Source organism: Rhinolophus hipposideros, assembly GCF_964194185.1.
Source record: "Rhinolophus hipposideros genome assembly, chromosome: 8".
Lineage (NCBI taxonomy): Eukaryota > Metazoa > Chordata > Mammalia > Chiroptera > Rhinolophidae > Rhinolophus > Rhinolophus hipposideros.
This window is the reverse complement of record NC_138054.1, coordinates 79,174,559-79,188,358: the sequence shown is the minus strand read 5'-3', so window position 1 is coordinate 79,188,358 and position 13,800 is coordinate 79,174,559. Positions and strand designations below refer to the sequence as shown.

General features: G+C 49.0%; 1 protein-coding gene across 2 annotated transcripts in view; it reads left to right on the top strand.

Annotated features, from left to right (window-relative positions):
• Positions 1-233: 233 nt before the first annotated feature.
• GRHL3 (grainyhead like transcription factor 3) overlaps positions 234-13,800 on the top strand; it is a gene marked incomplete at both ends in the record, with an annotated part of 31,177 nt that continues 17,610 nt past the window's right edge. Inside the window, 3 exons of one of the 2 annotated variants that reach the window (XM_081056474.1) lie at positions 234-286; positions 10,283-10,469; positions 12,990-13,051. In XM_081056474.1, the coding sequence (XP_080912600.1) occupies positions 10,404-10,469; positions 12,990-13,051 (128 nt within the window). Of the gene's footprint in view, positions 287-1,661; positions 1,697-10,282; positions 10,470-12,989; positions 13,052-13,800 lie in introns of those variants that run through there. The other variant, XM_081056473.1, reaches the window with a different exon arrangement.

Here is a 13,800-nt window from a genome sequence, read left to right as displayed (position 1 = left end):
TAAATTGTGGCCATAGCGGTACCCACCTCATGGAGTTGTTGGGAGAATCCAACAACTTTAGACAAGTGATTGGTTTAAAACCTGGTAAGGAGCAAGCTAATAATACTCTTGGCACTTCGTATACAAATAACCAATCCATAAACATTTCTGAACCTCTTGCTCTCTGTTTTTCCACACTTTGAAAACAAACAAAAAAATGTTGTGATGTGTCTCCGTCCCACTTAGATCTGCTGCTTAAAACTGCAGACGCTGCAGACGGAATCTATTCTTTGGTACCCCTTAGGGGGTAAGTATCCTGAAGCTGGGTTACTTGAACAGAAAGGTTTCTTGCTTTTCTCCTCCTTAATGATTTGGTTTTGAAGTCAGATCCGCTGACAGTTGAGGCTTCTCTGTTTGGAATGGGGTGAGGGGACCTGCGCCTGCAGAGTAATTGCAGGCGGACTCTGAAGCCACAGTTTGAGATTACAATGACGGAGCTTCAGTGCCTGGGGGCTCAGCTGGCCCAACTGATGTGTGTGTGTGTGTGTGTGTGTGTGTGTGTGTGTGTGTGTGTGTGTGTGTTTGGGGGTGGGGGGAGAAGTTAGGGCATCAAGTGCTTGGCTTGCAAGTTTTGAGCTGCTGCTGCTGGTGCTGCTGTGGCCAGCCACATTCTTGCTGCCTCATTCCCATAAAAAGTGCCGAGTGAAGAGGACTGCTCCAGCATCTATCTTGAGCCCCGCCAGAGCAGGACTTGCATATGACTGAATTCTGCTACTTAACCAACTGCAGGATCCTGGTGAATTTGTTTCTCCTCCCTGACCCTCAGTTTCCTCCTCTGTCCAATAGGGGTTATAAACACCTACCTGGCTGTAAATTCCCGTTTGTGAGCCACTCGGCCCCCAGTAGGAGCTCCACACACACAAGCCTGATTACTTTGCCTCTGGATGGAAAAGCACGTACAAGGCCGGGTCTTGAGGATCATGGGGGCCAAGGCGGTATAGTTAGACTCCACCTCCATGCGGCTGGCGGGTAGAGCACAGAGGCCTTTCATGTGGTCAGGCTAGGCCCACTGGGAAGTGTCCACCAGCCTCCAGGCCTCCCTGAAAGCCACCCGGCTGCCTCCTGCCCGTGGCCTTCAGCTGCCCAGGGGCTAGAGCAGGTCACAAGGGATCCTGCCTGACGCCCTTCTCTGGCAGGAAAACAGCGGGTACCTGCGCACTGCCCGCTGTTCTGGCTCCTTGAGGGAGCTAAGGGCCAGGTGCCTTAGCAGGGGTCTTAGCCAGAGTGTTTTGGAGCAGTCTTGGACCCCTTGGAGTTCTACACAGCACACCTGTGCTATCTCATCCCACCCCTCCAGGAAATGAGGGTTATGAGATTAAAGGATCAGCACATAGTAGGCCTATCAAATGGAAGGAAGAGAGAGGGAAGTGAGCGAGGCCCACCAGGATTACCCTCTACAACCTCACTAGGTCCGCAGTCTGGGTGCCCACCCGCTGTCTGGAATCTTCTCCTTCCCCAAAGCCTTGGAAGGTGGGAGGGGGACATGAAACTTCCCAGTCAGGGACCTTGGGCCTCTGGCCACGATTCCATCTGATTTCCAGGAGCGCTGGCTCCAGACTGCCTGGAGCACTGAAAGAGTTAACCAGGAACTCCTCCCCACTGTGGTTTTTGTGGTCGAAACCATGATTGCCAGGAGCAAATTTTTGTCGTGCACAAGGTGTGTTATTAAAAGTCGGAGTTACGCTGGTGGTGAATGAAAAGTTAAAAGCCCTCATTAAGCCCGGGTTGTAAAACAGGCGGACTAGGCTGAGAGGCTGAGAACCCTAACGGCGGTGGCGACCTGGGGCACGGGACACTTCTGAGGCTTCTGCCACCCCACAGGCTGCCTCGCCTGGAGCCGGTTGCATGCCTGGAGCCAAGAGGGTCTTCAGGGTTCAGACAGAGGAATCGGGGGAAGGGTGCAGGAGTAAAGCACAATTAGCATACTGGAAGCTCTCCCTTGGTGAAAACAACAGTCAAGCATTTATGGAGAGCTTGATAAGTACATTATCTCCCTTAACCCTCCCAACACTCCAACGAGGGATGGCGAGGATAAAGGCGATTTTGCAGAGAAGGGGACTTGGGCTTGCCTCAGGCTTGCCCAGGATCTCACAGAAGAGCTGGGATCTCAACTGAAGGGCCAAAGGGCTGCTCCACACCAACATGGCCCCCTGCTTCGGACTGAAGAAAGAGGAGGAGATACACCACACTCCTAACAGTGGTTATCTCTGGGTGGAGGAATGCAGGTGAATTCTAGCCTCTACTCCCAATCTTTCTGTATGTCCCACATTTTATACATTGTGTTTTACAAACCTATGTTATTTCTGAAACGGGGAGAGGGAGGAGAAGGAGTAATTTTTTAAAAAGAGAATTACTGGGTCCCCTAAAAATAGGGTTCTCCAAGTGTGGTCCCTGGACCAGTATCATCATCACCTGGGAACTTGTCAGAAATGCAAATTCTCAGCCCCACCCTACACCAACTGAATCAGAAACTCTGGGGGTAGGGCTCAGCAATATGTGTTTTAACAGGCCCTCCAGGTGATTCTGATGCATGTTCAAGTTTAAAAACCACTGGCCTAGAAGCCCTGGCAGAGGATTGGGAGGCAAGAGGTTCCCACATCCACCTGTGACCTGCAGTGCTGTTGCTGAGTCAGCGGCCCGAGAGCTTTGCTCCACTGTGTGAGTCCAGCCCTGCCACTTACAGACTTGGTGACTTTTGGATGAGTTCCTTAACGTCTCCAAGTGTCAGTTTCTGCATGTGTAAAGTGGTGATAACAACACCCACTTCCCATGGGCATGTGTGAGAATGAAAAGGCTCAGGGCCTGACACTAATAAATCACTTCGTTCCTTTCTTTTCCCTTCCCTTCCTTCTGGAATTCAGCCTTCCCATTTGTAAAATGGAACAAATCATCTTGGCTGGCTCTCCTCCGCTCTCTCTATTCCTTTTGCCTCCTAGAAAGATCAGAGCAACAGATCTAGTGAGGGTTCAGAAGGGACATGATCTCACCAATACTTGGTGTTGCTTCACTGAGCCTTCCTAGGAGGTCAGCAAGAATTGGGAACTTTTGAGGGCAGGGCCAGTGTGGTGTTTACCTTTGTGTCCCCGTACCCAGCATAGGGTCCGTTACAGAGTAATCCTCAGTGAATGCTTGTGGAATGAATCAGTGAGTGAATGAATGAAAGCACGTGGCACCCTGGGTTTAGAAGTTGAATCCTGAGTTCAACTTCTTTCACAATTTAATTGAACAGTAGAGAAAAAAAAAATGAGGAAATGTAGACAGGGGACCAAGAGGAGAACAGAGCATGAAAGAAAACTTCCCATAGAAAGAAGAATTTTTCAAAGGGAAAGTGAGTTTCTGGTATAATTAGAAAATGGCCCATAATTCATTTACATGCAACTAGAAGCGTTGGCTGGGGCCTCACCGCCCTCAACTTGCCCACCTGGATCCAGAAGACCAAGTTGGCAGTGCTTGTCCCTCTTTTATCTGGGAATCTCCAAGCATCAGGTCTCCTACCCTAGGAAGAGATGTCCCATTTATGGGTGGGAGAAAGTGAGCCTGTGAGTTGTCATGCAATTCGCTGGGGGCTACCGCACAAAGTGAGTATTAGTAATAATAATAATAATAATTCACGTTATTATGTGCTGGCACTATGCTGATTACTTTACCTGCATTATCTCATTGCATTTTCCAACCGTAATGCCTCACAGAGTTGTTGTAAAGATTAAATAAAACAATGCCTAGGAATTGTTGAGCCAGCACCTGGCACTTGGTCAGCCCTCAATGGACAGTCGCTATCATAATAATTCTGTGAGGTCACTACTCTCATCCTCCCCCATTTTTCAGGTAAAAAAAACCTGAGGCATAGAGAGGTCACGTTGCACAAAGTCACACAGCCAGTAAGTAGCAGAGCTGGAACCCAGGTCTTCGTAGCTCTGGGGCCCAACCCATAACCATGAGTTCATACCATCACATTCATATTGGAGTCACTACGGAGCCATCCCCTATGCTCCGCCATTTCCCCATTGAAATCCCCACATGAGCCCCCAGCATGTGACAAGACACATATCACAACCTGTGAATCCAGAAACCAGATGGGCCACTGGCAAGCACGAGAACCCTGGAGCACTCCTGTCATGCCCAGGGAACACCTTGCATGGGACTGACTAAAAAATGATTCCTCCGTGAGCAGCTGTGGCAGGGCCTCCTTGTGGGTGATTAGTGAGTGTGATTGATCAATGCTGATGAGGCTGGGTGGCTCACGACAGGGTTTGGCAAGTCACTGGGTGTATCTGGGTGTTAACACCCAGCTCAGGCGGCCCCTAGAACTCTTCCTGCTCAGGATGGAGGGCGGTGGGGCCCCGCTCGCTGCATCTGCCTGTGTCAGGCACCTCCTTTGGCGGGACTTGCGGCCACCCCCTTGGTGGTGAGTTCTCTTCCCTCTTCTGCAAAATTGAGTCAGTGTCCTTACTTTTTTTTGGCTCTGAATCATTCAGATGCCTTTGGGATAGGGCCATGATGGAACTGGATAGTAAGCAGGAGACTTGAATCCTAATCCTATTATATGCTGCGTGCGTGTCCGCAGGCAAGTCACCCCTCTCTGAGAGGAGATTTCTAAGGTCTCTTTGCACCCTAAATTGTCAGGATTCTAACAAAAGGAAATGAAACCAAAAGGCTTCAACTGATGGCTGAGACACACTTACTTAATCTCATTGGGAGTTTTAAGTGGTTCAGCCAGAAAGCAGTGGGCATTTAGAATCCAAAGGCACTTGTTGGGATGAAACCCCGTTTCACCGCTGTAGGCTTCCTCCCATCCTGGTGTCTAGAATGATACACGTTGGAGTCAGCAGGCTAAGAGTCTGACTGGGCATGGAGCGCTAGTACCACACCCCTCCCGTGCAGTGGACCCAGAATGAAGGGCTGGGGAAAGGCCCTACCCACATGAGAGCCCAGGCCTGGGCAGTTTGCACATTCCCACTGGCTATGGACCGGAGGCCTCAGGGCGTCTATCACGTAGATGCCCAAGCTCCTCTCTCTTCATCTTGTATCCACCTCTCTCCCAAAGAAGCCAGACTAGGGAGGCTCTGAGGAAACAGCCTTGTGAAGGTTCTTGATGCTGCCAGCTAGAGACCTCTGTTTTAGGCTTGATGCCGTGAGATACCAGCTGGGTGGCCTTAGGCAAGCTCAGTTTTTCCTGCTATCAAATGGAATAGTCATACCTTCCCTCCCTACCTTACAGAGGCGTTACAGGATCAGAGGTGATGACAAATGCATGAGAAGCCTATTGAAAAATATAACACACTATGCAAATGTGAGGGATTATCAAATCTCGGACTTGAGTTTCCTTCTCGGTGGGCTGGCCTACCTTGAAACAAAGCAACATATGCAAAGCACCTGGCTTACACCTGGCACACAGTAGGAGAACAGGCTCAGAGAGCTGTCCCAGCTTATGCCTTTGATCTTGCCTTTCTTCTCATCTAGAAGATCCAGGTTCTCCCCACCCACCTCCATGTTCCGTCTTCCCCTCCAGCCTTTTTCTCAACCCACATCCAGTCACTCCCCAGAGTTCAGAGGGTCAGAAGTCTTCTTGTGTCTTTTCCTTCATAGCTTTTTTTCCTCCTATCTGATAATTAGCTGTCTGTTTGGTTTTGTGGTCATGTCTGCCTTGCTGCCACTAAAGTGAAACCTCTGTGACAGCAGGGATGATTTTATTGTCTTGTTTGCCTAGGTCAAGGCCTGGCACACAGTAGTAACTTGATAAATATTTGTTAAAATGCGGGATGGATGGTGAGATAAATGGATGATTCCCAGATTTATTGATTTTTCTTTCCCCTCTCTTCTGCATCCTTTCTTGGAAACTAGTGGCTTGGTGGAAAAGTGGCTAGTCAGAGAGTTAGTTCCCAGGCCAGATCCCAGGAGGCCTGGCTTTGTAAGTCATTGTCCAGTGCCATGGAATAGGTCACCTAACGTCTCTGTTGTTTATTTCCTGGTCTGTAAAGTAGAGATAATAACACATCATGTATGTGGGGAGGCTCCGGGGGATAATGAATGTGAAAGTCAAGGCAAGGGGTTATTACATGTCTCTTTTGTTTTTCACACAGAACCTGGTTCACAGACAGGAGACTTGGGGAGGATGTTAATTTAAGAACCTCAGGCAGAGTCTCCCCTTTACTCTTATTTGGGGGTTCTGAGATGATGATGGTCATGATGATGGTGGTAGTGATGATGGCTATTACTTACCGAGCAATTATTCTCTGGCAGGCTCTAGGCTAAGCACATTTCTTATATTATTGCACTTAATTCTCCTAACAACCCCTGAGATTAACCCCACTCTAATGTAGCCAGCCCTGGTGACTCCATCACATGACGGTGTTCTAATTTTCTTCACAGCACTTATCACCGACTAAAATTAACTTATTTACCTACTTGTTATGGTCTGTCTTCCCCAATTAGACTGTAAGTTTCGTGGGAGCAGAGACTTATCTGTCTTGTTCTTGGCTGATTCCCCAGTGCTTAGAAGAGTCCCTGACTGGCACACAAAAGACACTCAATTTAACAGATGAAAAAATAGGCTCGGAGGAGCTAAGTACCTTACCCAAGGACACACAATTATTCGGGTCTGTCAGGCTATGACTCTGGCGCTACTTCCTCCCGTGATGCTACAGGTTCTTCTGTTCTGTGCCCTGGTGGACACATAGTCTTGACGTCACATCTGACGTCAAGAAGGTTTCCCAGGACTAAGTCCTCTCCCCATCCCCTCAACCCCAGTCCCCTCTTACTTTCTAATAGCTGAGCATTTCTGCCTTGGGCAGGGACACCAATAGAAAGTTTGTGGAGGCTTCGGGGAAGGTGACCATATAGGATGGGCGTCACCTGGTTTTCCCTCTTTGCTCTGGCTCTGTCACCTATGAGTAGGGCTCACACCTTCTTGGAACCCTTTTCATGTCTCTTACCCACTGGGCCCTCGACCCTCAGTTCCAATGTTTAAGAGAACAGGGAGCCAAAAGTTTCTGGATTTCAGGATTTGGCACATAAGTCAATGTGAACCTTTTCCACAGTCAAGACTTCCTGGAAGCCAATGCTTAGTCTTGGAACATAACGTTGATTGACAGCATGAGCCGGCATTGGGACCAGGGCACTATGGTCCCCAGCTCATGGCCAGAAACTTCCAGTCACCTCGGTTTCTCACTTCGTCTCTCCTGCCCTGTGTGGATAGGAAATCCCTTTCTGTCCGGAAGTAGAGGATTGGTTCAATGTATTCCAGAGGAGGGGAATTTCCAGAATAGGAAACACCTCTAGAAAAGAGACTGGCAGGGGTTAAGAGCTGCACCTTGAAGTCCAACAGGGCCAGGTTCAGGTTAGCGTCCACTACTCCCTAGCTGAGTGACCTTGAGCAGGTAATATCACCTATTTGTGTCTCCATTTCCCTAATATTATCTCTCAGGGCTACTGTGCAGAGTAGATGAGATAATGCAGAAAAACAGTTGGCACACTGGCTGCTGATGGTAAATGCTTAGGGCATGGCAGCTGCTGTGTATTGAGGCATGAGACTTTAGGACCCCAACGGGGTGGAATGGAAACCCTTATAGGCCAGAAAAGCCTCCCAAATGAACAACAAACATTGTCTGTTCTTTTGCTTCTGATATGACTTTATCGTTGTCTTCTAAAATTCAATTTTTAATCAGGATAAGATAACTGATAACTCAGATAATGGTCATTCCACCAGTGTCAACAAATTGGGGCTCTAGGCCCAGACCTGCCACAGACTTGCAGGGTGACCATGTGGCGTCCCACTTTGCAACCCCTCAAATGTCTAGCTCCAAGCTGGGCCCGGAACACCATAATGGCTCGCATGTATTAAGCCCTTGTTATGTGCCAGGGACAGTTGTAAGCATTTTTCATGTTGTGATGCACTCAGTTCTCATAATCCTACATGGCGGGTGCTTTTTTACAAATGCAGAACAATGCTAAGCACTGGGGGTCCCAATTGACCAAGTGGTGGGGTCTATCAGGCCTTTCCCTATTTCTCCCATGCCCCCCTGGTTTGGGAGTTCCCTTTAGCCTGGGGCTGGGAGGGGTGTGGACAGCCACCCTGGGCTTGCTCTGTAAGCTCCTCTAACCCTAGGCCCAGGAGGCAGCTAGGAGGGGCCTCTTCTCACCTCTCTGTCTTGAGGCCCTTGATTTATGGCAGCAGAAACTTGGGGTGTGCCTCCTTCTCCGCGCCCCCGGAGTAGGAAGGTTTCTGTCATTTCTCTTTTCTGTGTGACAGCTCCCTCTCCCTCCCTGCCTCTCAGAGCCCAACGCCCCAAGCCCTGGGGCCCAGTGGGAGAGGAGACACTGTGCCCTGGATGAAGCCCCTGGGAGAGTTGCTGGCCATGGCCTGCCTGGGTGTAGCCCATGCTGCTCCCATTTGGTGTCTGAGAATATAGGCCTGCTGCGGGCCAGCAGGAAGGCACTTCCTGGGACATGATGTGCCCACCTACCAGTCTGCCTCAGCACCTGAAATTGTACCACTACAGCATTTCTCTGCTGTGGGAATATGGTAAAGCATTGTGGCCTAGTGGAAAGTATATGGCTTCGGTACTAGACAAGCCCGGGATTAAATCTGGGTTGTGTCATGGATGAGCTGGGTGTGATCTTGGGCATTTTCTTATCCTCTCCAAGTCTCAGGTTTCTTCGTCTATAAAATGAAGCAAATGATCCTTATCTTAGTGTTCTTGTAAGATAGCAGAGTTAGTGAATGGAGAGTGTTCACATACATTCAGTAAATGGCAGCTGGCAGTGTTTTCATGAGTGAGTGAGTCTAACAGGCTCCCCTAGAAAGGGGAACATCGGGGTACCAAGAGACCAATCAGTGCCCACTTCATCTCTGGGGCTTTTTTCCCAGCCTGACCATTCCATCTTCTCACTTACCACTGTCTTTCATATACTCTGCTCTAAAACGAACTCAACCAGAACTTTCCCACCTCTATGCTTTGCTCACAAATCCGAGCATGTTCTATAACAGTGATTCTCAAAGTGCGGTCCCCAGGCTGGTAGCATTACCCAGGAACTTGTTAGAGAAGCAAATTCTCAGCCAACCTAGACCTACTGAATCAGAAGCTCCAAGTGTGGGCCCAGAAATCTGTGTTTTAACAAGCCTTTCAGGTCATTCTGATGCCGCTAAAGCTTGAGAACAGTATTCTGTATTACAGCATCATCCTGCTGGCGCTTGAATCCCCTCTGGGCAGGAGTTTGGGCAACTCCCTTAGCTTCTCTGAGCTTCAGTTTCCTCACCTATAAAATAAGAATAATAATAGTACCTGCCTTTCAGGGTTGTTGTGAGAATTAAATGAGAGAATCCATGAAAAGTGCTTAGCTCAGTGCCTAAAACATGGTCAATGCTCAAAAACAATTAGGTATTATTTTTACCATCATCGTTATTATTCTGCATTATGCCCCTAGCCCTGTTCCCCTCCCCCCACATTTCCGAGTGACACAACGCCCAGTGCTGAGTGTCACTGACTAAAATGTCTGCCTCCTCCACAAAGCTTTTCTTGATCTCTTTCCTTGAGCCCAGGTGGCTTGATTCTGGAGCCACATGTCTTGTATTTGTCCAAGTTTTCAGCACAGTACCCAGGTTCTGCTTGCCTCTGTGTGCCCTGCAGCGTTCCACTCCAGTTCCTGGCATCTGAGCAGCTGCTTGGGCACTCTACAATACATGTAGGTCTGAAGTGCCATTTCCCAAGACCATGTTCCACCCACAGGCTTCCTCGCCCTGACTCTCTGTCCCTTGGCAGACTGTCCCTCTCTCCCTGACTCGAAATTGTCTCTAGACTTCTGTGCCTTTCACCATATTGAGGAGAACTTCTTCAGAAGAACTCATGCTGTGTTGTCTGGAAATTTTATTCTTTGCGCTTGTCATTGTTATTTCCCATCCTTGTTATACTAATTCTTCTTGAATACGTATCTACTATGGAAGCATTTTACTGGATCCTCTCAGGGGCCTTGCGAGACTGGGATTATGGTCCTTGTGTTGTAGATGAAGGGCCTGAGGCCCCGGGTCTACTGCTTCTACGGGGCGCCATTTGATATTGACCCAAAACATCTAGCTCCAGAGTTCAGGAACATTCTATTGCCCCCAAGCTGCTGAGGTGGTAGGAGAAGCAGGTTCAGTGTGTAAAGCTGGTTACGCTCTGAATTCCTGGACAGTGGCCTGAGGTTGACCATTCATGGACCTTTTTCTGAGGTAGCCTAAAATTGACTGTCCTCACTTGCCTTCTAGTTTTAGGTCTGTGCGGCTGCTAAAGAATGACCCAGTCAACTTCCAGAAGTTCCCCTACACTAACGAGGATGAGGCCTGGAAGACCTACCTAGAAAACCCCTTGACAGCCGCCACGAAGGCCATGATGCGAGTCAATGGGGATGATGACAGCGTTGCGGCCCTGAGCTTCCTCTATGATTACTACATGGTACGTTCACCACCTCTGAGCACGCCCCTCTCGACTGAATATATCTTTGCTTTTAGACCTCATGGCTCCGCAGCTCACCATGACCACTCCCAGCCCATCACCATGTTCATTCTCACCTCTGGACCTTTGCACATGCTGTTCCCTCTGCCTGGCCCCCTCCCCTTTCCTCCGACTAAATCTTACTCTCAGCTTTGGGTCTCAGCTTCAGTGTTACCTTGTTCATTCACTGCAATAGGGGTAGGTGTTCTTGGGTTTCCCATCCTGTGCCTTGTCTTGGCACCCTCAGTAACTAACATCATCCTTGACTCTGTCGTTTGAAACTTGCTACTTGTGCCTTTATTTCTTCATCTCCCCCATGAGACTGAGCTCCTGGAGGGTAGGAACCATGTTGTGATCATTACTGAATCCCCAGCACCCCATACCGCCTGCCACATAAATTAATTGAATGGACCAATGCCTCGGCCACACTCACTCCATCACAGCAACACCCCCCAACCTGCCCTCTTTTTTCTGACCCTGTCCCTTAGATCATCCCCGTTGCCCTGTCAGCCCCACCCACCTATTTGAACCCCACCACCTAGAGCATGCCTTCTGCTCTTGAACCCATTCCCTTTCTTCAGGGCCCTTCCCAAGGCCCTCCTTCTCTTGGAAGCCATCTTGTTATATCACCTCTCCCTCTCCTGTCTTACTATCTTTCATACTCTTGCTGCCATTGTACTCATTGTAAAACCTCCTGACAGACAATCTTTTATTATTCTCTAATTGTTTCCAGGGCCTTGGCCTTGACTCTGGGAGACTGTCAGTTAGGAATGAGGCCCTCCACATCTGATAACTGGACTTGAACCAGTCAGCAATCACAAATACGTAACACGAATGACATCATCCCTCCCCCCGCCTCCCGGCTTGTTTCAGACATTGCTAGAAGAGTACAGCCTGCATTGTCACTGAGGGTACATGGGACCACAGCATCTTTTCAAACCCAGTACTCTAGGCAGCCCCTACACATTTGTCTGAATTGTCACAGCACAGCAAACTTTCTTTCTCTTCCTGGGCTGGGTGATTGCTCCAAGAGACTTTCCCAGATTTGAGGATGGGGGTCATGAATAGCTAATTGTTGAGATAACTGGTTCTGAACTTAAAGATTTAAAGCAACCTTATAACTAAGTCCTCAAATTCACTGGCCCAAGCAGTATTTTATCTACCCTACCACAAGAGGGAAGGTAAACTGTGTAAATTTAGAGGCCAAGGGGGGGAAATGGTCCGGGATATGAGAAGGCCCCAAATTGTCTCTCTGGCTTTGGTTCTCACCCTGGAGTAGTATGGTTGTCCGACCTTACCTTCTCTCCAGCAGACCTATAGCATCCTGATAGCATTTGGTAGGCTGATGGAAAAGAAGTTTGAATTGGCTGCCTCAGGGTGGGGACATGGTGGGAGCCAGAATTCTAGGTCTGGGTTTAAACACCAGCCTGGGATTTACAGCTTGAGGATGGACCATAAACTAAAATCCAGCACCATCTCCCCTGGGCAAGAGACCGTTCCCTGGGCCAGAATGGTGGGGACAGGCCCTGAAGGTGAAACCTGTAGTGGTTTACTGAAATACAGTATCCTAGTGAGATACATACCCCACCACCACCCCAGAGCACTCTGGAAGCACAGCAGCCCTGTGGATTGTAAGGACATGGTCTAGTGGTATAGAAAGAGCACCAAGTTGGGAGTTTGAAACCTGGTCCTGCCACAAACTGGAAATGTGGCTTTGGGCAATGTAGTCGTAAAGGCGACCACTTACCATTTCGTACTGAATGCCCAGCACTGCGCCAGATGCCTTCCCTGCTTTCCCAGCAGCTGTGATTAAGAGCCCAGGTGTTGGAGTCACTAGACTGGGTTGGATACCAGGTCCTGGCTTTATTAACCGTGAAAAGAAATTACCTGGATGCTCTAAGGTACAACAACGTTATAATTCTAATCATGAAACGTAACATTTATGTGGTACTTTCCAGGTGCTAAGTGCTGGTGTAAGCACTGACAGCAATCCCTAGGTTGCCATTACTATTATTATCCCTGTTTTACAGATGAGGACAGTGAGGTACAGAGAGGTTAAGGGACTTGCCCAAGGTCACACAGCTGGTATGTGGCAGATCTAGGAACTGAACCCAAAAAATCTGGATTCAGAGTCCATGTAGGTGTTAGAATCCCCCGTTTGACATGTGAAGAAACTGAGTCTCAGAAAGGTGCAGTGGTTTATCCAAAGTCACAAAGCACTTTTAAGCAGTACAGCTAGGACTTAAGCGAGGCTTGCCTGACTCCAAATTCCCTAATTCCTAAGTGCTGATCTTGGGGTACTTCTCCTACTCTCTAAGTTGGGACTCAAGCTAAATGATGGCTGGAGCTCCTGCCAACTTGAAGTACCGGTGATTTTCTCCCACTGACCAAGGCTGCTCCCCTGGCCAAGTCCACAGGAGGCCCCTCACAGCCAGATCTACCCAATAGCCATGTATAAATCCTTCCTTCCTTTCCTCTCAGGGCCCCAAGGAGAAGCGGATACTGTCTTCCAGCACCGGGTGCCGGAACGACCAAGGAAAGAGGTGAGGTTCACCGCTGCCACCATCTCTGCCTTACCTACTGCCACCTCTAACTCGGGCCTCTTAGCCGTTGGGCACTGAAGGCACACTGCCTATGGCCCACAGTATTTGGAGGGACTCACGAAAGTAGTTTTTAATGTCTTTTAAAAGCAGAAGGAAAAAAGTTAATATAATCCAACCTGGATTATATTTGTCTTTATACCAATGCAACTGTAAAATGTATTTTTTAATATTTTTTAGGGAGGAAGGGGCTTGTGAAGGCAAAAGAGACTAGGGATGACAAAATCATAAGACCCTGCACACATACACACCAACCACCACCACCACCACCACCACCATCACCACCCACGCCTGCAGGCCAGATGGGCTGGGATTTACTGAAAACAAACTTCAAAGCCATAGCAGTAGAAAAGCCCTGAAGGCAGCTTTTCCCAAAACCCTCCTCCCTGCAGCCTCCTGGGGAGGGAGACCTGGGTTCCAGTACTTCTTTCCTCTAGCTCTCTTGGGCCTCTGCCTGGCAGTAGTACCTCAGGGCACTGATGTTCCTTTCTTTGTAGAAAGCAGCCCAGGCAATGCTCATGGCCAGATGGGCCCTGGAATGACCCCGCCCCTCTTTTTCCAAGGTCTCCTTTCCCGCCACCATGTAGGGCCTCTGCTGGGAAAACTTCTGGGTTCCTCTCCACCTTCTGGAAAATCCAAACTGCTAAGACAGGCATTGTTGCTCCTGCGCTGGCTCAGGGACCCTCCACTGA